Source organism: Zonotrichia leucophrys, chromosome 14 (assembly GCF_028769735.1).
Source record: "Zonotrichia leucophrys gambelii isolate GWCS_2022_RI chromosome 14, RI_Zleu_2.0, whole genome shotgun sequence".
In the NCBI taxonomy this organism is placed as follows: Eukaryota; Metazoa; Chordata; class Aves; order Passeriformes; family Passerellidae; genus Zonotrichia; species Zonotrichia leucophrys.
This window is the reverse complement of record NC_088184.1, coordinates 14,266,770-14,289,009: the sequence shown is the minus strand read 5'-3', so window position 1 is coordinate 14,289,009 and position 22,240 is coordinate 14,266,770. Positions and strand designations below refer to the sequence as shown.

Here is a 22,240-nt window from a genome sequence, read left to right as displayed (position 1 = left end):
TAAAATAAAATAAAATAAAATAAAATAAAATAAAATAAAATAAAATAAAATAAAATAAAATAAAATAAAATAAAAATATAAAAATAAAAATAAAATATAAAATAAAATACTAAAATAGAAAATAAAGTAAAATAAAATAAAATATAAAATAATAAAATATAATATAATATAAAAATAAAATAAATAAATAACCTCTGAGCGCCAGACCTCCGCACCTCACAAGTGATCGACGCTACGGCTCCGAAGGTAGGCGCTGCGCCGGAAGAGTTAATCGGGCGCAGGGAATGTGGAGGCAGCATGGTGACGCAGGTGGCACGGGCGGGGGATGAATCACTCTTTTCCTTTTCCTCTTTTCACTTCTTGCTGTTACCTGTCCGGGCCCGGCAGTGCCGCTCCTGCCGGGATGCGCGGGAGGCTGGGGCACAGCGCTGCCTTCCCCCGCTGGAACCGCAGCCCGGCACCGCTCCTCGGCCCGCACTCCCTGCTCCTCGCTGCCCTGCTTTAAGCCGCTTTTCTCTCTTTGTTTCTTTCCCAGATTTTTGGTTTTTTATTTCACCCGGTGTTAGCGTTGTCTCGGGCGAGCGGAGGATGAGGAGGGAGCGGCCGCGGGGCTGAAGGCGCTTGCTGGTGCTGTAGGAACACCTGGGGCTGTCTGCCCCGCCACGCAGCCCCTGCTGGGGGCAGCTCCGCGTTTTCCTCGCCCGGAGCCCGGGGCAAGGCGGAATCCAAAGCCTCCTCCCCGGCAGGAAGAGCTCCGGCGTGGCAGAGCCGCTGGAAAAGGGAGCCGTGCCTTCCCCGAGCCGGGCAGGGTGAAGCAAACTGTGTATTTAAAGACTGGAGAATAATTAATTCCTATTTATTGCCGGCGTCCGGCGCTCCTGGGCAGAGGGGACCGGTGAGGGGTCACCATGGCTTTCTCCCAGGTGCAGTGCTTGGACGACAGCCACGTCAACTGGAGGTCCAGCGAGTCCAAGCCCGAGTTCTTCTACAGCGAGGAGCAGCGCCTGGCCCTGGAGGCGCTGGCCTCCCGCGGCCCCGACGCCTTCTATGAGGTCCTGAAGAGGGAGAACATCAGGGATTTCCTGTCCGAGCTGGAGCTGAAGAAGATCCTGGACACGCTGGAGACCTACGACCCCGGCTCCGAGTACATCCCGCGGCACGGCAGCGGCGGCGGGGACAGCGAGGGCGACAGGAACAGCCAAGGGGACGAGCAGGACGTGGCGCCGTCCCTGGAGTACTGGCCGCAGCGCTCGGACCGCTCCATCCCGCAGCTGGACCTGGGCTGGCCCGACACCATCGCCTACCGCGGCGTCACCAGGGCCACCGTGTACATGCAGCCGCCCATCGAGGGCCAGGCGCACATCAAGGAGGTGGTGAGGAAGATGATCCACCAGGCTCAGAAGGTGGGTGAGGTGCGCCGGGGACGGGGCAGGGCTGGCCCCAGGGTGCTCCGGTCCCTGTCCTGCGGGAGCTCTGTCTGAGCCGAGGCAGCGGGGCCGAGCGTGCAGGGTTTTCTTTGTAACCAATATAATCATGATCTATCCTACAATTTGCAGCATGATCTATAGCCTCAGACCCCTATATCACAAAATTTTTCACCTACCTACTATTCTTCCTAATCGCAACACTCATCCCGATCATCACCAACATCTTATTTGTCCTGTTCATTGGTGAGAAGGAGTCAGAATCATATCCTTGCTACAATATTTGGGGATGGGGTTTTGCTGTGGATGCTGCTAGCCGGGTTCAGCACAGCCCTTCCCAATATCCACACAGCAGCTCTGCTCATCCCAGGGTCCCTGCAGGGTTGTTGGGGAGAAAAATGGGTTGAGCCCGTGGTCCCAGGCACTCCACAATCATTATTCCCAGTGTGACAGCAGTGACAGCATGCAGGAACCTGGGATTGTGTCCTGGTTTTAGCTCCTGGGTCCACCAGCTGTCCAGAACTGACCCTGGGGTCATGGCTGGCCTCAGTCCCTGTGTCCACCACCCGTCCAGTCCATGGCTCTGGGGTAAAGTAACCAAAGCTCCTGATGTAGCTCTGCCCCACACAAGGGCCACGTTTGACCTGAGGTGGTTGTGGGGCTCCAGGCCGGCTCATCCTGGCGCCCAGAGGATGAGGATGAGCTGGTGAGGACCGGGACAAGGCTGGGCAGATGCTGAAGGGATTTGGGTTCAGACTTGTCCTCCCTGTGGCGCCAAGGCGAGGAGCAGGGAGTGGGGATGCATGAGCCATCCATCAGCCAGGGCAGGAGGAGATGCTGGCCTGGGCTGAAGGTCAAGGGTGGGAAGGTGCTGCTGGTGTTTCCCAGTGACCCAGTCCAGGAGGGGTTGGTACCTGCTGGCTCCTTGGTGCTTTGAAGCTCCTCGAGTTCTGTGCATCCAGTACCATGGAGGAAGGAGCTTCCCAACATCCGCAGCAGGGAAACAGGGAGAGCCTGGCAGGGTCTCTGTGGAGCAGAGGGGACAGCCTGGGATGCACCAGGTCCTCCAGAGATAGTGCTGGGGTTTGCAGGTCCTGCTGGGAGAGAGGGAAACCTGTGACATGCAGCCAGCAGAGCCTCTTCAGACCAGCTCAGGCAGGAAAATGAATCTCTCAAAGCATCCAAGGATCTCAGGAATGGCTGTTGGGGGTGTCAGGGCTGCCCTGCTGCGGGCAGGAGCCATCTCTGACCACTGTCACCCCACACAAGTCGAGGTGATTTCTCCTCACCTGTGACATTTTCCCTGCCAAAGCACTTTGCAGCGAGGGCAAAGGGAAGGGACAGCTCCCATGCCGTGGGATGGAGGCTGGGAGCACAATCCCACAACAAACAATGTCTCATCCTCGGGTCTTTCCGACTGGGGCTGGCAGCTCCCGCCTGCCTTTGCCTGCTCACCGCTTCCCAGCTGCCCTCCTGAGTCATCCCACACCCTGCTCCTGCTCCCAGAGCTGAGTCAGGCCCATCCCCACTCCCCTGGAGCCTCTCCAGGACCCGGGGACGTGGCCAGGGCTGATGCTGCTGTGCTCATCACGGCACTGATGGCCCTGAGCAGGGCTGGGCTCTGCCTCCCGCTCCAGACGGGCTCTGATTGTGGGATGAGACATGGTGACACCACTGGTGACATGCAGGAGCCTGCCTGGAGCTTAGGGTGCCTCAGGAATCAGAGATGGGTGAGTGCTGCAGGGTCTGGGGGTGCAGGAGTGGGGTTCTTCCATGGTCTCCCATCCCGTATTTGAGCACAGTGCTCCTTGCAGCTGAACCTGCTGTCACACAGCACAGCCCAGGTGACAACCTGTGGGTGCTCCTGAGGGTGGGGGACACTGGCCCAGACCACCCTGCAGGTTTCTGCCAGGGCTCAAGGCCTTCACAGCAGCTCAGAGGTGAAAGGGTTTGGCTGAGGGACAAAGGGACTGTCCTGCTGCCACCATCAGGTGTCACACTCACTGTCCCTGCGCTCTGTCCTCCCTGGGAGATCCCTGCCCAATGCTCTCCACCACGTGCACAGGAGCACAGGCTTGGCAGAGGTTCAGGCTCCCTGCCAGAGGATGACCCTTGTTCCAGACGCTCTCTCTGCCCCGGTGCCGTCCCAAACCCCGTTGTGTCACTTCTGTCCCATGGCCAGGAGAGCAAAGTCCTCTGGGGCCGGCCCAGCAGAGTTCAGAGCCCCTGGGAGCAGTGCTGGTGCTGGGAGCTCACACAGGCTCTCAGGGTGAGGAATCCCAGGGATGTGAAGCTGCTCTGAGGGGCAGAGGAGCCCTGGTGCCTCCCCCAAACTCTGCCTCTAACCCAGACAGGGAGATGCAAGTGATCCCCTCCTCTTGCTGGGAGTGAATGGGAGAAGGAGAGGCAGGATCCTGTGGCCAGGCCCCTGAAAATGCCATCTTTGTGGGCAGCAAGCAGAGCTGGGGAGGGATTCACCCCAGAGACCAGGCTGAGCTGTGGCACAGCTGTCTCCTCCTTGCCGTGGATCCCTCGGGCTGCAGAGCTCTCAGGTTGGACATCAGGAACAATTCCTTCATGGAAAGGGTGGCCAGGCACGGGAAGGGGCTGCCCAGAGAGGTTTGGAGTCCCCATCCTGGAGGTGTCCACGGAGTTTGTGGATGTGGCACTCAGTGCTCAGGGCTGGTGACAAGCAGTGATGGGTCCAAGGCTGGAGTTGGCAATCCTGAATGTCTCTTCCAACCTTAATGATTCTATGGTGGAAAGAAGGAAGATCCTCCTCCTCCTCTCCTCTTGGCTGTCTCAGACCAGAAACCAGAGCATGCAAACATTGACCTTGGCCCAGAGCCAGGGGAGACAGCAGTGACTCTGACCTCCTGTCTTCACTTGAGGTTCCAGGTTGGGATTGTGGTGATGTAATTACCCTGAGCAACTTCCAGAGAAGGTTGGGAGGCCCTATTAATTACTGTTTACAAAACCTTCTGCTGTTCCTGGATGAAAGGGTCGACAGGGGAGAGCAATTATTAATGTTACTTGTCCCACCTCTCCTGCATCCCAACACTCTTCCTCTAATTGTGCCTTGGTGCCTGCCTAATTTATTGAATGCCCACGTGGTGCACCCCAAAAGTCATTATCTGATGATTCATAGTGAGACAATAAAGAGCTGCAACTTCCTCTATAAAACATGATCCTGCAGTTTGGGTGCTCATCAAAGCTGTTCCAAAAAATCCCAACAGCATTTGCCCAGTGTCCAGGGGGACACAATGCTCACTGCTCCTCGGGGATTTGGGAGCCAGCTCCTCAGGGATGTGGGGCCCAGCTCCTCGGGGACTTGGGAGCCAGCTCCTTCACACCTGCTGTACCCCATGGATTCTGGCAGCTCCTGGGACCCTGGAAGGAAAAGCTTCACCTTCATGGCACTGGGAGTCTCCTGCTGCAGATTTAGGGCTGATTCCCTCTGCGCCCTCCAGGAGAATGGCAAAGGGATGGCAGAGCTTCCTGGGACGACACAGCAGCAGAAGGGCTTCAGGAAAGGGAATGTCCAGCACCAAGCAGTCCCTGGCAGAGGTGACAGGGACAGGGGACAGGCTGGCTCCTCGCAGGCACATGGCACAGCTTGCTGCAGGCAGTGCCATTCCCCAGGCTGGGGAGCAAAGAGCAGGCAGGATTGCCCTGCTGCAGAGCAGACAGGCTCCACTCTGCAGGTTACCCCTGAACCAGGCTTTGGCATCCCAGGGCTCAAACCCAGCAGCAGGTTTCACCCAGGCAGGGACAGATCCCAGCAGAATTCACCCAGCCAGGGACAGATCTCAGCAGCAGAATAGACCCAGGCAGGGACAGATCCCAGCTGCAGATTTCACCTAGACAAGGACAGATCCCAGCAGCAGAATTCACACAGACAGGTGCAGATCCCCCCATGAGGAGCTGCCCGTGCCATCCTCACTCTCCTGCCCATCCCGTGCCAGGCAGTGTTGGCACACTGGAGTGACATCCCGGTGACAAACCAGGGCCAAACCTGTCCTGCAGGCAGGACACAGCAGGGAGGGCAGCAGGAGCTGAGCAGTGGCAGGAGGCACCAGCTGGGCAGGAGGAATTGGGGTAAAATGTGGGTTAAAATGTGGGCAGGTGGCTGGGAGCTGGGCACCCTTGAGCAGCGAGCCAAGGCCTCAGCACTGCTGGGACCACAGTGGGAAATGTTCTTTACCCTCAAAACGAAGCTCAGCACTGCTCTCATGCCCATTTCACAAGTGCTCAGCTTTTCCTGGGGAAAACACAGCACACAGGAGAAGTGGCATGGGCATGGAGAATCAGGGGCAGAGGCAAACCCTCTGCCACCAAACCCAACCCACACTGTCCCACCATGGTGTCCCTTGCCCAGGGCTCACGGAACACAACTCAGCTCCTCCCCAGTTTCTTGCTGAACACGGCAAATGCAAGCCCAGAGCTCCCAGAGTAGCTTTGGACCAATCCCACTTTGCATCCATGCAAATCCAGCAGTTGGTTCCTGCTTCAGTTTCCCCACCAGGACAACAAGGATGAGCAAAACTCACGAGTGGGTGCACAGGGCAGTGAGGGTTCAGCCTTTCACAAAGCCTCGGGGAGGCTTTGGGCTGAGGAAAAATGGGGAAAATGAGTTAAAATTGAGTGGCAAAGCCATAAAATGCCCCCTCACCTGGCTCCATGGCACCTCCCAAAGCGCTGCTGTGTGTCAGGGCTGGGGACAGCAGGGTGGCAGCAGGGGCAGCAGGGCTGGGGCTCCCCACACAGCCCTGCTCTTCCCCCCATGGCCTGCAGAAAAGGAAGGGAAGAGCCAGCAGTGTCACAACAATCCTCTGCTTAATTAAAGCTCTCCACGTCCTGTGGCACAGAGCTAATTAAAAGGCAGCTCAGGGTGCTTTGAGAGCTCTGGGCTGGAGGTGTCTGAGTGTGCAAGCACCCAGCACCATCCCAGCCCCTTCCTGGGGAAGGGAGGAGCACCCTGGGGTGTCCCTGGTGTCCCCCTGGCTCAGCCATGGCCAGCAGGGAAGGACAAACGGCCAAGAGCACCCACCTGCCCCAGCCCAGGCACCTTCCAGGAACAGCCACGGGCATGGGAGGGATTCCAGCCATGGGACAATGACAAACCAGCTCCCTGATGCCTTTCCCTGGGATGGGGGGAGGCAGAAATCCCTGTGGAGCTGCCCTGGGATTGCCTCCAGCCCCTCTGCCTGCCCCATGAGCTGCTGCTCACTGCCACAGGGGATGGCATTGCCAGGAAATCAACAGGCATGGACACAGGCAGACATCCCAGTGACATTCCCAGCACAGGCAGACACCCCAGTGACATTCCCAGTGACATCCCCAGCACAGGCAGACACCCCAGTGACATTCCCAGTGACATCCCCAGCACAGGCAGACATCCCAGTGACATCCCAGTGACATCCCCAGCATGGGCAGACATCCCAGTGACATTCCCAGTGACATTCCCAGCACAGGCAGACATCCCAGTGACATCCCCAGCATGGGCAGACATCCCAGTGACATCCCAGACCCATTTTCCTGCCAGCCCCAGCTGTGGCTGGCCCAGCAGCAAACACCCTGGCTCCAAAGGCAGCTCCAGCCTGTGGGTGTCAGTGTCACTGCCATGTGACAAACACAGCTGGCACTGCTCAGGGTGCTGGCACTGCTGGCCTGGCTCTGCTCCTTGCACACAGCCTGGCAGGAAGGAGGGATGCTGTGCAGCACCCCAGGCTGGGCAGTGGCACCAGGACAGATGGACACACCGCTCTGTGGTGGGCATGATGGTCCTGCAGGTCTTTGTCAAGTTTAACATTTCTGTGCATCAAAGGTTTCCCCTTCTGATGCTCCCTGCAATGCTGACAGCAAAGGGACACCAAACTTCTCCGGCACAAACTGGACTCTGCATTTTGTGAAGCCTTTAAAGGCAGGAAAGTTAGATTCACCCTCAGGAACTGGTTTTTCATCAGTAGATTATGCTCTGGATCACCAGTGAATGGTCAGGGCTGGAAAAAAAAACACCCAAAGAGCATCAAATTCAACAATTAACTCAGCACTGCCAGGGCCACCACTAAACCATGTCCCCAGGTGCCACATTGACCTCTCTTGGAGATCAGACTTTGAACAGTGACACAGAGGAATGGGAGGGCTTCCATCCTCAGACTGGGGGCAATGCTGGGCTCCCCCAGCCCAAATTCCAGCCCAAATTCCAAATTCCAGCCTCCTACAGGGAGCACTTGGCTTTGCCTCTCACCAAACAAGCTCTAAGTGTACCTTGGGTTGTCCCTCTGCAGGTCATTGCTGTGGTCATGGACATGTTCACTGACGTGGACATCTTCAAGGACCTCCTGGACGCTGGCTTCAAGAGGAAGGTGGGAGTGTACATCATCCTGGATGAGACCAACGTGAAGCACTTCCTCCAGATGTGTGAGAGAGCCCACATGCACGCTGGACACCTGAAGGTAGGGATGACCTGGAGCTGGGGAACTGCCTCCAAACACAGGAAATAATCAGAATTTCCAGCACTGCTCCCTCCTGTCTTGGTGAATCACAACCCACAGCTGTGGAGAGTTTAGTCCATTTTTGCTGTAGCCAAAGCTGGAGGTGATGCCCAAATTGAGGAGCAGCATGGAGGGCTGGGTGAGAGGATGGGATGTGGATTCACACCCAGCAAAGCTGGAGCAGAAAGCCCAGGGGGCTGCTGGTACCAACCAGGGTACCAACGGAGGAGAGGGTACAGCCCTGCAGGGTGGGCACAGCAAAGCCCAGGGCAAACCTGTGAGCTCAGCCCCTCCTGAGGGACAGGGAGCAGCAGGTGCTGTGCCAGGGCTGGGTCTGTGCTGTCCCCAGCTCCTGCCCAAGGGCAGGACCAGCAGCAGCCACCACAAGTCAGAGGCTGGAATTAAAAACCCGATTTTCCCCTTTTAACTCCCAGCAGGGGCTGGGAGCAGAGCAGGGAGGCTCCCACACTGCCCCAGGCCCTGGCAGCTGCCAAGGGTGCCCTCAGTGCCCTCACTGTGCTGGGCAGTGCCACAGGTGATGCCAGCACCAGGAAATCAACAGCCATGGCACAGGCAGACAAACCAGTGACATCCCCAGTGACATTCCCAGCACAGGCAGACATCCCAGTGACATTCCCAGTGACATTCCCAGCACAGGCAGACAAACCAGTGACATTCCCAGCATGGGCAGACATCCCAGTGACATTCCCAGCACGGGCAGGCATCCCAGTGACATTCCCAGTACAGGCAGGCATCCCAGTGACATTCCCAGCACAGGCAGACAAACCAGTGACATTCCCAGCATGGGCAGACATCCCAGTGACATTCCCAGCACGGGCAGGCATCCCAGTGACATCCCAGACCCATTTTCCTGCCAGCCCCAGCTGTGGCTGGCCCAGCAGCAAACACCCTTGGTTAAAAGGCAGGATCCATGGATGCACATGGAATCACTCCTGTGCAGAATCCCATGGAAAAGCAGAGAATGCAAAGCACCAGGGGGATGGCTGCCAGTGCAGGGGTTGGTTGGATGGGGCTTGGAGCAACCTGCTCTAGTTTAAGGTGTCGGAGGGTTGAAATGAGATTTAAGGTCCCTTAAGTCTCATTCCAGGTGAAATTCTGGGAATCCCAAGTGATTCTGGGATTCCCCTTCCACATCCCTGTGTGAGCAGGGGGTGCAGAGAAAATCCTCTGTTCCAGAGCAGAGGCAGAGGAAGGGGCAGAGGAGAGGACAGGGGTTATTCCAGCCTCAGCAGCAGCAGCCAGAGCAGGGACCCTCACTCCAGCCACAGGACAGTCCCAGGCTGTGCCCCCATCACCAGCAAGGGATGCAAACACAACAGAGCAGCCCCACAGCCCCACTGGGGGCTCGCAGACCCCACTCCTGGCCCAGCCTGGCCTGTTCCTTGGCACAGCAGCGATGTTGCTGCTCCTGACGTCAGCCTGCCCGCTGCCAAATGCCCTCCAGGAGAGCCCGTGCCCGGGCAAGCTCCCCACATTTGCTTAGGGTGGGTGAGGACCAGCCCTGGCTGAGCAGGAACACGCAGGAGCCACGACAGCCTCACACCTGGCTGGCACCAGGAGGGGAAAATGGGGCTCAGGGACCCCCAGAACCTCACACCCTCCCCAGTGCCTGCTGCCAACAATTACAGCCCAGCTTTTCCGGAGTCCAAACTCCCTCTGGAGCCTGGGATCCCACAGCGGCTGCTGCTCCAGGACCAGAAAAGCCAGCGCTGACGCACTCTGGTGTTTTCCTGCTTTAGCAGCCCCGGTGTGGCAGGACTGGAAAAGCAGGAGAGCGCCTGCAGAGCTCGGCAAATGTCTGGAAGTTGGGATTTGCCACATATTGCAGGCAGCTGGCTGGCACGGGGCGCAGGAGGAGGGGAGGGAAAGTAGGGCAGAGTCCGGGAGCTGCTTCTCAAGGCTGGAGATGTTAACGAACGTCCCCTCGTTATCTCGGTGGCAATTAGCAACCGGCTTGAGCAAGGGCTGGGTGATTCAGCCCTGCCTCGGCAGGGATTAGAGGAGCAGATTTCACTCAACAGCATTGATAGGGGGAGGAAAAGGGATCAGCGCTGGGAGCGTTGGTGCCTGGAAAACACCCAGAGCTGCTCTTTGGTTTGGGCACAGGGTGAAGCCTTGGGTGTCACTGCTCTCTCAGCAGCCCCAAGTGTAGGGAAAATAAGGGACAGAGGTGACAATTGCCATCCCAGCCCTCTCAGTGCAGCACCATGGCAGAAATTAGGATACTCAGCGCCACCCCAGCCACAGCAGGCAGAAAGCATTTTCTTAGCATTTTTGTTAAGAAAAACACAAAATTCACAAAATATTCCCCCCCAAACCTTCTCTGTTCAGTGAGTGGAACTTCCCTGGAAACACAGTCAGGAAAGTTGTGTCTTGCACATCATCTGCACTGAGTTTTCCTGCCAGGAATAGGGGAGCAGGACTAGGGGTGCACCTGGGCTTGGGACTGTGCCTGGTCACGGTCCCAGGGACAGAGGAGAGCGCAGGGAAGCAGATGAGAAAGGCTGGAGGAGGGGAAGACAAATATTTTCGATGCTTTCCTTTAAAAAACAAAACAAAACACACAATGAAACAGCCATGGAGGGCATGACCCAGTGATGACACAGAGCCTTTTGCAACAGCCTTACCACCATCCCAGGAGGAACAGGAGGAATGCAGGCGCTTTCTCAAGAAAATATTTTCTCCCCACCCAAAGGGAGCCCCTTTGCCGTGGGAGATGCTATCTGCTCTGCTGAGGAATGTGCCAGGGCCCTCCATGGAGGGGCCAGAGACAGGAGCCAGCCTGGGGATAAAAACAGAGTAAAAACCTTTTCACAGAGCCAGGGCTGCCCCTGCATCACTGCATTCCCTGGGGAGGACACCCAGCTCCACTCCAGGTTTCATTTCCCCAGGGTGAAAAGATGTTTCCCCACTGCCTGATCTCCCACCAGCCCCTAAAACCAGGAGTAGATGCCCAAATTTAGGAGCACAGCAAAGGGGGAGCATGGGGAAGGACAAAACACCACATGGGCAGTTGTGGGGTCCCCACCTCCCCCTAAAACCCCTGCAGATCTGCTGCTGGCAGCAGGTGAGCAGCCTCCTCTCCCAGGGTGGCATTTGCATAGATTGCAGCAGCAGCAGCACACAGCCCTCGCCCACGGACACCGAGTTCAAGAGATGGCAAACACAGCCTGGCAGCACATGGGCAAGGCAGGAAACTCCCCAAGCCCAGCCCATGGTGGCCTTGGGCGAGTTATTTCATCTCCCCATCGCTGTGGCCTCCTCTGAGCTGGGAATGAGGAACATTCCCCTTCCTCAGAGGGGCTGTGGAGGGTGGGTGGTGGTGCCCTTGCAGGGGTGGGTTGTGATGGTGTTCCTGGGGTTCCTGGATGAGGGAAGAGATGAGGATCTGACTCTATATTTCAGAAGGCTTGATATATTATTTTGTGATATATATTACAGTAAAACGATACTAAAAGAATAGAAGAAAGGATTTCATCAGAAGGCTGGCTAAGAATAGAATAGGAAGGAATGAAAACAAAGGTTTGTGGCTCAGCTCTCTGTCCGAGCCAGCTGGCTGTGATTGGCCATTAATTACAAATATCCAACATGGGCCAATCCCAGATGCACCTGTTGCATTCCGCAGCAGCAGATAATCAATGTTTACAAATTGTTCCTGAGGCCTCTCAGCTTCTCAGGAGGAAAAATCCTAAGGAAAGGATTTTCCATAAAAGATGTCTGCGACAGTGGGTGGTGATGTCCTTCAAGGGGTGGGTGGTGGTGTCCCTGAAGGGTGGGTGAGGGTCTCACAGCAGCTCTTCCCTCTGCCCTGCAGAACCTGCGCGTCCGCAGCACCGGCGGCACCGAGTTCTTCACCCGCTCGGCCACCAAGTTCAAGGGGGCTTTGGCCCAGAAGTTCATGTTTGTGGACGGGGATCGAGCCATGTGTGGCTCCTACAGGTACAGCAGAGACATCTCCTCCTGCCCACCCTGCTGTGGTGTTGGTCAAAGATCAGTGTGAATCCTCCTGGTCCAAGGCTGCAGGAGCCCATGCCAGATTTGCTCTCCTCATCCAAAACTGGGAGGAGATTTTCCATTTGGAATGGGCCCAAAGGGGTTCCCACTACTCCCTACACCACCAGGTCTAGGACATCCACCCTTCTTGGAGGTGGTGGGACACACCAAGTGCTTCTGTGCTGATGAGCACAAGGAAGGACCAGAGCACCAAACCACAGCAGGTCCCAGCTCTCACACCAAGCTCAGCTTTCCAGTCAATTTCCTACACAAAGTATTTTTCACTTTGTTCAAAGGAAAACTTACTTAGGTAGAAACCGACCAGCCCTGGTCAGGTTTCAGGTCTAAAAGACAAGTTTTGTAAACATGGAGCTGGAACATTTCCTCTTTTCTGGCCATAACAAATAACACATCCACTTAGGAGTCCCTTCTCTAACCCAAACTGAGACAGGAAAAGCAGCCAATGCTAAGGCACAAAACTGACCCTCCACAAATTCCTTTTGTTTTTACTTCAAGTCCACTGTGCTCAGGGTCTCCAACCCTTCACTCTAATTTGGGGTGGGATCTATTTTGTCAATCCCATTATTATGTTCACAGTGAGATCATGTCCCTACTGGCACCATCAGTCCCATCACCTTATTTACCAGCTGATTGTCCCCAATGTGTTTCTGTTCCAGCTTCACCTGGTCTGCAGCAAGGACAGACCGGAATGTCATCACAGTTCTCTCAGGCCAGGTGGTGGAGGCCTTTGACAAGCAGTTCCAGGAGCTCTACCTCATGTCCAAGGGGGTGAGCCTCAAGTCCATCTCCATGGGCGAAGAGCCGGAGCCCGAGCCGGTGACGCTGCCCTCCGTGGTGCCCGTGACCCCCGCCAACGCCGTGGTGAAGAAGCTGATCAACCCCAAATACGCCCTGGTGAAGGCCAAGAGCGCCGACCAGATCAGCAAAACCTCCTCTGAGAACCAGGACAAGAACCAGAAGAGTGACAACAACAAAGGCAAAGCCCCTCCCGAGGGCCAGGCGGGCGAGCGGCACGGGGACGTGGCTGAGCTCGCCCCGCTCATCCACCCCGGCCTCCTGAACCTGGAGAAAGCCAACATGTTCGATTACCTGCCCACCTGGGTGGAGCCCGACCCCGAGCCTGGCAGCGAGGTCTTGGGCTACATCAACATCATCGACCCCAAGGTGAAGAACGTGAAGCTGTCGCAGATGAACCGCATCAAGGTCTGCGACGTGTCCCAGGCCAGCGCCCAGCACCGGCAGATGCTGAAGAACAGGGAGATGGAGGCCAGGAAGAACTCGGAGCAGGAGCTGCCTCTGCTGTCCCCCAGCCACAGACAGATCGCACAGCCCCCCATGGAAGCTCCTGCAGCCCCCACGACCACCCCCATCGAGGGTGTCAGCTGGACAACGAGGCAAGTGGGGACATTTGCTGCTTCACCTCTGGGCCACCATTTGAAGCCACAGGAGGAGGCACTGGAGGATGTGAAGCCTCCAGTTCCAAAGCCAAGGACCGTCCCTGTCGGTGTCATCATGACCAGAGTCCCCACAGGCTGTGACAGCAGCAGTGCCCTGCAGGGTGACACGCAGCCAGCCCTGGCTGAGCACACGGCTGTGAAGCAGGAGAGGGAGGACAAACCCAGCCGGGCTGCCAGGGAGAGCGGCCGTGCCCAGCCAGAGCGGCCAGCAGCAGCTCCACAGGAGGGCAAAGGGCCTCCCTGCGCCCACAACGGGCTGGGAGAGGAGGAGGAGGAGGAGGAAGAGGAGTTCATCACCCTCAGTGACCAGGAGAGCTACTCCAGCAGCTCTGCTGACCACAGCTACCGGCGCTCCAACGCCTCCTCCATCTCGGACGAGTACTTCGAGGTCAGGGACCGCTACGGGCCCCTGCGCAGAACCAACTCGGACGTCACCCACAACGGGGACATCCTGCCCATGCAGAGGAAGCTCAGCGACCCCCACATCAGCCGGGGCACCTTCATCAGCCCCCTGGGCAGCCTCCCCTCCCTGAAGCACCTGGACATGACCAAGAGGAGGAGCACGGCCGTGGAGATCAGGCCCATGCTGCCCCGCGCCCTCCTGGATGGAAACAGCTCCTACCCCAGCAGTGCTGCCCAGGTAGGACTTCTTGCCATAACCCTTTGTTTCTCCACCCTACAAAGGTTTGCAGACCTGGAGGTGACCCAGTCAGCTCAAGCCAGGTGTGATGTCATCCTGAGTTTTGGTGTCATCCCAGCCTTTGGTGCTGTCCTAGATGCTGAGATCAGATTCCCATAAAGGAGAATAACACCCTGCACGTGGCCATGGTCACCAAGAGGTGACAAAGACGTGGTGGCCATTCCACAGCTGTCGGTGTCCAGCAGTGGGGATGGCTGTTAAAGGGAAGGGTTTTGGTAATTAAAGATTATCCCACAGCACAGGGCTGGGGCTGGAGCTCCAGGCACAGCTGGACAGATGTGCTGGGGCTCTGAGCTCCACCACAGCCCATCAGGCCCAGCTGGGGACAGACTGTGCATGCAGGCGTGTCCTTCTCAGCCTTGTTTTCCAGGCCTTGCCAGGGTGATTAGCATCAAAGGGAAAGCGCTCGGACACGTAATTAGCAGCAGAGAAACAGGGACAGCAACCTCTGAGGGCGAGTGCCACCGTCAGCAGCTTTGTGGCTGAGCCACGAGTGACGCCAGGCCCTGTCACCACACAGGGCCAGCTCCCTGCTGCAATTCCCTGGGGAGCAGGCCAGAGCTGCCAGGAGGTCACAGCAGCATCCCCACCACATCACTGTCCCACCCAGGGGTGGTGACACTGCCATCCCCTGATTTCCACCCCAGCTCTGCAATCTCCTGCACCTCTGCCAAGCATTCCGGCTTCTCACGGCTCCCCGCCCGCTGTTTTTGGGGCATTCAAACCCCCAGGGCCAAACCAGCAGCTGAAATCACTGAAACTGCCTGAGGTTACCCCAGCTGAGCATCTAATCTGTATTTACAGGGAATTAAATGTACCATCCCAGAGTCCACTGGCTTCTCCCTTCCCAGGCAGCGACAGGGAGCTCAGAGCTTTAATCGTCGCACATCAAATACCCCTGAGCCCTGCAGGGCAAGGAGCTCCGAGCCCTTTGATGCTCTGTGACCCAGGTCCCAGGTGCCACCTCGCTGGGGACGGCTGGGCACGCTGCTGTTCCTGCAGCAACTTGTTCTGGCCCTTTGATGAGAGGCAGATAATTAGCACAGCAGCAGGGTTAGGAAAGCCAGCACGCAGTGGAGAGGTGCAGGGAAGAGTTTCTCCCATGTGTAAAAAGAATAAATTGAAGTAACCCTTGATTAACTCTTGAAAACTCAAATCTGACAGAAATCACTACCAATTCTCCCAATTTTTTTTTTTCTGGGTCCACATTTCTTAGGTGCTGGCCTATTGCCAAAACACAGGTGGAGGCTCACTCAGGGCAAACATCATGTTTTCCATGTCATGGAAACCAAATTCTCTCTGGAAATCACCTTCCCTAAATACACAACCCCCTTCACAGCTGGATGCACAGCAGCCTCAAGGAGGAGGAGGAGGAGGAGGAGGGGGGACACCTGGGTCCTGTCCTGTCCCTCTCCCACCTGCAGAGCCCCCAGGTCTGTGCAGAGCAGAATTTCCACACAAGCCCCCCTCAGTGACAGGGAAAATCCCCCCCCCAGCAGCTCCACAGCCACAGGGGCCCTTACCTGGGCACAGACCCTGCTGGCCATCCCTGGCAGATAATGAGGAACAGGGGCAGCATCTTCAGCTCCGGCCAGGATGGAGCCTTGGCGTGGCTCAGGCTTTTAGCAGAGTGAACACTGGATGATGACCTGTGGAGAGCTCAGCAGCACCAACATCTACTCCACATCAGCCTCCTCCTTGCCAAACTGCATCCTAAATGCTGGAGCCACCGGGCATGGGGCCCAAATGCAGTGTGGAAGTTCACCCAGCCCACAGTGGGGTTTCTCTCCAGACCAGTAACGGGTTGGGGTTACACCATAGCACCAAAAAAGCCCAGTGCAACCACAGCAGCACATCCTGCAGCCAGGAACCACCATGCCCCACCACCATCCCACCCTCCTGCCCCTTTGAGCCATTCTGCTCCCCAGAGAGTGCCCACAATGACATGGAAACCAAGTCCAGCCTTCTCCTCCTCCTCCCACAGCTCCACTCAAACCATCACACCTCAAAGCTCTGGCCAAGCCATGTCCATCCACAACACAGCCAGCCCTCCTGAACAGGCAGCACCTGCAGGAATTGTTGATTTCACAGAGCTCAGAGTCTCTCCAAAGGCTTCCAGAGGCGTGCTCAGCACCCAGCAGGATTCAGGCTCTCCTGGGCAAGCACTGCCTCATTCTGCTGCTGGGCAGGGTGCAGGTTCCTGGGCTGGGATATTTGGTTTAAGCCATGGTTTAAGCCATGCTTTAACTCCTTCCCAAGAGCCAGAGCGCTTCAGGAGCCACCACCCAGCTCAGGCACATGATGAGCTCAGAGGGAGAAAAGCTAAATCACCCTTAATCCTTCTCACCTGAAGCCATCTCAGACCCTAGCACTGATTTTAAGCACCTCATTAAATCACTCTCGGGCTACCTAAGCTAAACTGCTTTAACTCAGCCCTCCTGGTCAAAGCAGGAGGTGTCACCTCAGGGCCAGAGAGGCCTTTGGGACACTGCAGCAGCACAGTGAGGGTCACTGCAGAGGCAGGGCAGCTTGGCACAGCCAGCTCCTCCTGCCATCTGCACCTTGGCCCACCAGACCTCACCAGCTCTCACCTCCCCTGGTACCTGTGCACAGGTGCAATCACACCTCCAGATCATGGCACAGGCACACCCAAAGGGGAGATAAACATCTCTGGTGGCCACAGCCATGTGTGACAGCCTTACCCAGTCCAGAATTGGGGTTAATGGTGCCAAACGTGTGTCTCAACCCAGCTGAGAGAGCCACCCCCACAGAGCTGTTGCAGCTCACTGCTGTCTCCTCTCCCAGCCCTCCATCCATCCTTTCATCTGCTCCTGGCAGTCACCTGATGCCACAGCCCGGCTCTGGGTGACTGAGTGCTCTCAGGGCTGGCATCATTCACGTGGGTGCTCAGTGTTGAGATGCCTTGTCCTGCATTTCCAGGCAGGAGGGACTTGGCTTGGAGCAGCCTCCAGACTGCCAGGGCTGCTTGGGGAGTGCCAGTGTTTGGTACCAGAGCCAGGAGGACTCAGTGTTTGGTACAAGAGCAGGGCTGCTGGGCAGTGTCAGTGTTTGGCACCAGATGAGCAGCCTGGGTTCATATTTGAGGCCGTTCCTGTAGGAGCATTGGGGGTAGGATGGTGGGGATGGATGGAGAGCAGAGATCTCTGCAGCCAGGTCAGGAACTTGGGGTTTATTGCAAAGGGCCAAGTGCAGGGCCCTGCTGGGAGCTGCAGCCACAGCTCAGAGCAGGACTGAAAGAAGAGAGGGGGGGAGATGATGAGAGAGAGAGAGTAAAAGGGTAAGAGTGCGAAGTTCCCATTCCAATACAATAAATCTTCTGTGCTGAATATTCTCATTCTCACTAACCAATCCAGTACAATATACAAATCCTATAGCATTTACATACAGCCTATAAGAATCACTGCATTACCATACTGTGTTACATTTTAAACCCTAAAAACTCCTCTTTGGACCCCTTCTGCTGAGCTAGCAGGGTCTGCTCTGACCCTTGGAGCTGTCTGCAAGCAGACGGTGTTGAGATTACCTTCAGCTGGCCACACCATTGTTTTCCAGTTGTTCAGTAACTGAGAGATCTCAAAGCTTGCTTTCATTTCAATCTCACTTAGAGTTTCCACATTCTCAAAATCTTCTGCCCAACAATCATATTTATAAGGCTTTCCTGTTTCATCATCCCCAACAGTTCCGAGCTGCCACTGAATTTGGGAAGGGACAGAGGGATTTTCAGCTGGCACAGGTGAAGAGGTGTCCTTGCAGGGAGCAGCACCCTTCCAGCAGCCAGAGCTCACTGTGTTTTTGCTCTCTCCCCCGCAGGGCACCCACTTCTACCACTACCGGCCCCGGAGGGCAGCGGGCAGGGAGCTGGGCAAGGAGCTCTCCTGCTCCCCAACGACACAGGAGAAACCCCTCAGGGCCTCCAAGCACGCAGGGGAGGGGGCAGAACCCAAAAAGACCATTGCAGGCAGCCAGCCCTACTGGCAGAGCAAAGCCCTGAGCCCCAGCAAGGCCACGGCAGCCACGGGCAGAGCTCAGCGCCTCAGCTCCCTGCCCCAAGAGAGCCCCAGGGCACCCGAGGAGATGAGGACACCCCTGGGCATCCCGCTCTCCAAGCTCTCCCAGTCCAAGCACCTCAAGAACAGGGTTGCAGGGGCCCAGGGGGCTTGTGTGGACTCCAAGAAGGCGCCCCCCGAGCCCACGGGGCAGAAGGAGCAGTAGGGGCTGGTGAGGGTGGCCCTGCAGAGCTGCTGGAGGCCAGGCAGCGCCGCCTTCCTTGGGGCAGGGGTTTGGTTTGTTTGCCTTGTTTACATTTACCAGCACCACGTGGCCACCACGGACAGCCCAAAGTCATCCCTGGCCAGGGCAGAGCTCCAGAGATGGGGCTGCAAGGGGTGCATGGCATCCACCCTGGCAGGTGGCAGCAGTGTTGGGGACAATCTTGGACTGCACAGCCTTTAAAGAGGTCTCTTCCAGGCTGGGGTGATCTCCAGCCTCACTGAAAACTGGAAAGCATCACTGGTACCTGTTCAAAGCAGGAAAGCATCACTGGTACCTGTTCAAAACAGGAAAGCATCACTGGCAAAAGCCAGCCAGCTCCTCATCCCAGAATGCTGCTGGAAAAGGAGGGATTGTCCATGTTCGTGTTTTCTTCTGGTTATTTAAGAGACTCTTCTGTTACCATTTTGCACAGCAGGTCCCACTGCAGTCTGCTCTCCCTGTGGAGGGTGACCCGTGCCCTGGGACAAAGACTCCTCAAGGGAATCACCTCTTTTCAACTTGTACTGTAAAAAAGCAACCTGTTCATTAAAGCTCCCTGGTCCCAGGGCAGGAGAGCCTTGCCTAAGACTATTAAAATGCAAGATTAGGTGGCCTTGGACTCAATAAACTGCAGCTCAAGGTGCCTTGGCACTAATGTCCAGCCAAATATTTTCTACCCCCACCCCGAGCATTTCCCCAGCACCCCCACGTGCTCCCATCCCCAAACCTCCAGCACCCAGTAAAAGAAAAATAAGAATATATTAAAAAAAAAGAAAAATAAGAATAGAAGCCCCTTTCCACTGCATTTTTCCCGGGAAATGGGAGCCAGGCTCTGAGCCTGAGCCTGACAAGGAATATGTGCCATGAACAAGCCCTCACAAGCGAGCCCCCGAGCCCTTGGCAGCTGCCCCGTGCTCCTCCCCAGTGCTGCCAACCAGCCTTGGGCTGTGCCCTGGCTCCCCACTGCCTGCCTGCTCCTGGGGGGCACGGGCTGAGCCCTCCCTGCAGCTCCCCCACACCTCCAGCAGGAGCATTTTGGAGCCAGAGGCATCACGTTCTATGGGGAGGGATGGGAGGCACCCACCCAGCTCCCACCCATGCAGCAGCCTGGGGAGATGGGCAGGGAGGGGCACTGGCACCCCCAAAGTGCAGCTGCTGGGGCTTGGCAGAGCAGAGGAGGCTCCAGAGGCCTCACAGAGGGAAGAGACAAAAGCCAGGAGCATCCCTGGGTGCATTCCCCACAGCTGGTGCTGCTGTCTCACCCTGGATCCCACCCATCCCTGCAGGGCAGCCCCTCTGCTCTGTGCCCTCAGAGCAGCAGGATGAGCTGTGTGGGAGCATTGGGGGTAGGATGGTGGGGATGGATGGAGAGCAGAGATCGCTGAAGCCAGGTCGTGGAATTTGGGGTTTATTGCAAAGGGCCTGGGTGCAGGGCCCTGCTGGGAGCTGCCAAACACAGCTCAGAGCAGGCCTGAGAGAAGAGAGGGGAAGAGAGCATGAGAGGGTAAGAGAGTAAAAGCATTAAAAGAGTGAAGTTCCAGTTCCAATACAATAAATCTTCTTCTGTGTTCAATATTCTAATTCTCACTAACCAGTCTAGTACAGTATACAAATCCTATAGCATTTCCATACAGCCTATAAGAATTACATTTTAAACCCTAAAAACTCCTCTTTGGGCCCCTTCTGCCAAGCTGTAGGGTCTGCTCTGACCCTTGGGCCTGTCTGCAAGCAGAGGGTGTTGTTCCATCAAAAGGGGATCACCTTCAGCTGGCCACACCATTGTTTTCCAGTTGTTCAGTAACTGAGGGATCTCAAAGCTTGCTTTCATTTCAATCTCACTTATAGTTTCTATATCCTCAAAATCTTTTGCCAGACAATCATATTTATAAGGCTTTCTTCTTTCATCTTCCCCAACAAGGTGGGAATGTATTCCTGGACAATCTCCCTCCCACAGGACCCTCCCCATGAGTGCTGCTGTCCTTAGACCAAAAATCCCTCACACATCATACACTGGCATCACCAGCCAGTCCAGCTTGAGCAAATCCCAATTTCCAAGCCTTCCTCCTCTTCCTCCACTGTCCCCTTGTGCCTGGGAGCAGCTCTCCCCTCTCCATGGCCACCCCAGTCCTGTCCTCATCCCCCTGACCTGAGGCTTTTGGGGAGCTCACAGAGGGCCATCACCCCCTTATTCCCCTCAATCCATCCCCTGTGTCTCACAGGCAGCCAGTGCTGGCAGCTCCTCCTGCTCTTGCACAAGCAGCCAGGCCTGGCTCCCCTCCAGGGCTTGGTTTATCCAGGCCGGCTCCTCCCGGGCCCTGCCTGGGCGTTGGGCACCCACAAAGGCTCTGCAGAGGCTCAGAGCCAGTGCTGAGAGCAGAGATCTGTGCCTGGGGCTGCAGACCTGCTCCCATCCCAAAGGTGTTCCCCAGCAAGGCATAGCAGCCAAGGAGTGAGGGCAGGGAAAGCCCTGGGGGCAGCAGGAGGGGGATGGCAGAGGCTGGGATGCAGCACAGGGGATTGCAGGGGTTAAATTCCTGTTAAATCCCTGTGGGGAATGGCAGAGGCTGGGATGCAGCACAGGGGATTGCTGGGGTTAAATTCCTGTTAAATCCCTGTGGGGAATGGCAGAGGCTGGGATGCAGCACAGGGGATTGCTGGGGTTAAATCCCTGTGGGGAATGGCAGAGGGGATGGGCCCAGTCTGTGCCATCTGTGATGCCAGAGCAAGGCAGAGCCACCACCAAGGTCTGTGCTCAGCAAACTGACAGAGGGCAGGGTTGGATGGGATACAGGGCAGGAATTGTTCCCTCTGAGGCCCTGGCAGAGATTTCCAAAGAAGCTGTGGCTGCCCCTGGATCCCTGGAAGCATCCAAAGCCAGGCTGTATATGCTTGGAGCAGCCTGGGACAGTGGAAGGTGTCCCTGCCATGGCAAGGGTGGAACAAGATGAGATTTAAGGTGCCAATTCATTCTGAATGTCCTTTATTAGCTGAGCCTGACAGGAGCTGGAGCAAACCAAGCACCCTTGGGGCACCTCCATGTCCTGAGGCCTCTGAGGCCTGGACGCTGTGCAACCAGCAGCGTTCTCCTGGCTGCCCCGGATCCTCCCCTCTGCCAGGCACCCTCACTCCCTGCAAACACCGAGCAGGCCGCAAAGCCAAAACAAACCCGGCTCTGCAGCTCCCCCAGGGCATTTTCCAGGCTTTGCCTGCCTGCCCTCCTCCTCTGGCTCCCCTGCACGGCTGCAGCTGGCAGGGACCATCCTCAGAGAGCCCCAAAGGACAGCTCCAGACAATTCCCAACATCCCAGCACTGCGGCCACTGCTTGGGTCTGCCCAACAGGCCAAGCCCTGCTGTGCTGGAGCAGCTCTGTGCTGGTTAAATGCCACTGTCCCTTCTCCAGAAAGCCTCTGTCCTTCCATCTGACTGGTGTAAATGTGCCTTGCTGCATGCAGGGCTCTGCTTTGGCACAGGGCTGGGGCTGCTGCCCCTCCACAGCTCTGGGCCAGAGCCTTCCCCACCTGCCTGCCTGCCCCAGGAGATGCTGGAAATCAGCTCTAGAAATCCCCTGTGTAGTTAAACAGCTGCCTTTGAAGCTGGGAGCTGCCTTTGTGCTTCCTGCTCCTCCTCAGGGCCCAGAGCCCCATGGCAGAGCCGGGCTGATGAGAGCTCCCGGCCTCCCAAGGATGCTCTGAGGCAGAAAAAGGGGAGACACAGCAGTGCTGGGGGCTCAGGAAGGGCTGAAGCCTCACTCCAGCCTGGAGCAGGGCAGCAGGATCCTCATCCAGCCCTGCAGCAGTGCCTTGTTTCTCCAGCACCTCCTGCCAGGCACATCCTGGGCTCTGGGATCCTCTCTG

The 22,240-nt window shown here is 56.6% G+C and overlaps 1 protein-coding gene across 1 annotated transcript; it reads left to right on the top strand.

Moving 5' to 3' along the window:
* Positions 1 to 907: 907 nt before the first annotated feature.
* FAM83G (family with sequence similarity 83 member G) lies at positions 908 to 18,346 on the top strand. Its single transcript, XM_064726047.1, has 5 exons — positions 908 to 1,403; positions 7,715 to 7,882; positions 11,757 to 11,881; positions 12,613 to 14,053; positions 17,945 to 18,346. The coding sequence occupies exons 1-5, from the start codon at positions 909 to 911 to the stop codon at positions 18,344 to 18,346; spliced, it is 2,631 nt and encodes an 876-aa protein (XP_064582117.1). The 5' UTR covers position 908.
* Positions 18,347 to 22,240: the final 3,894 nt, after the last annotated feature.

What these genes read in the sequence shown, in the direction of transcription:
- FAM83G (XM_064726047.1), top strand. Translation starts at nt 909, where the DNA reads ATGGCTTTCTCCCAGGTGCAGTGCTTGGACGACAGCCACGTCAACTGG. An exon ending in GCCATGTGTGGCTCCTACAG is followed by an intron (nt 11,882 to 12,612) that starts GTACAGCAGAGA and finishes TTTCTGTTCCAG; the next exon opens with CTTCACCTGGTCTGCAGCAA. An exon ending in ACCCCAGCAGTGCTGCCCAG is followed by an intron (nt 14,054 to 17,944) that starts GTAGGACTTCTT and finishes TCTCCCCCGCAG; the next exon opens with GGCACCCACTTCTACCACTA.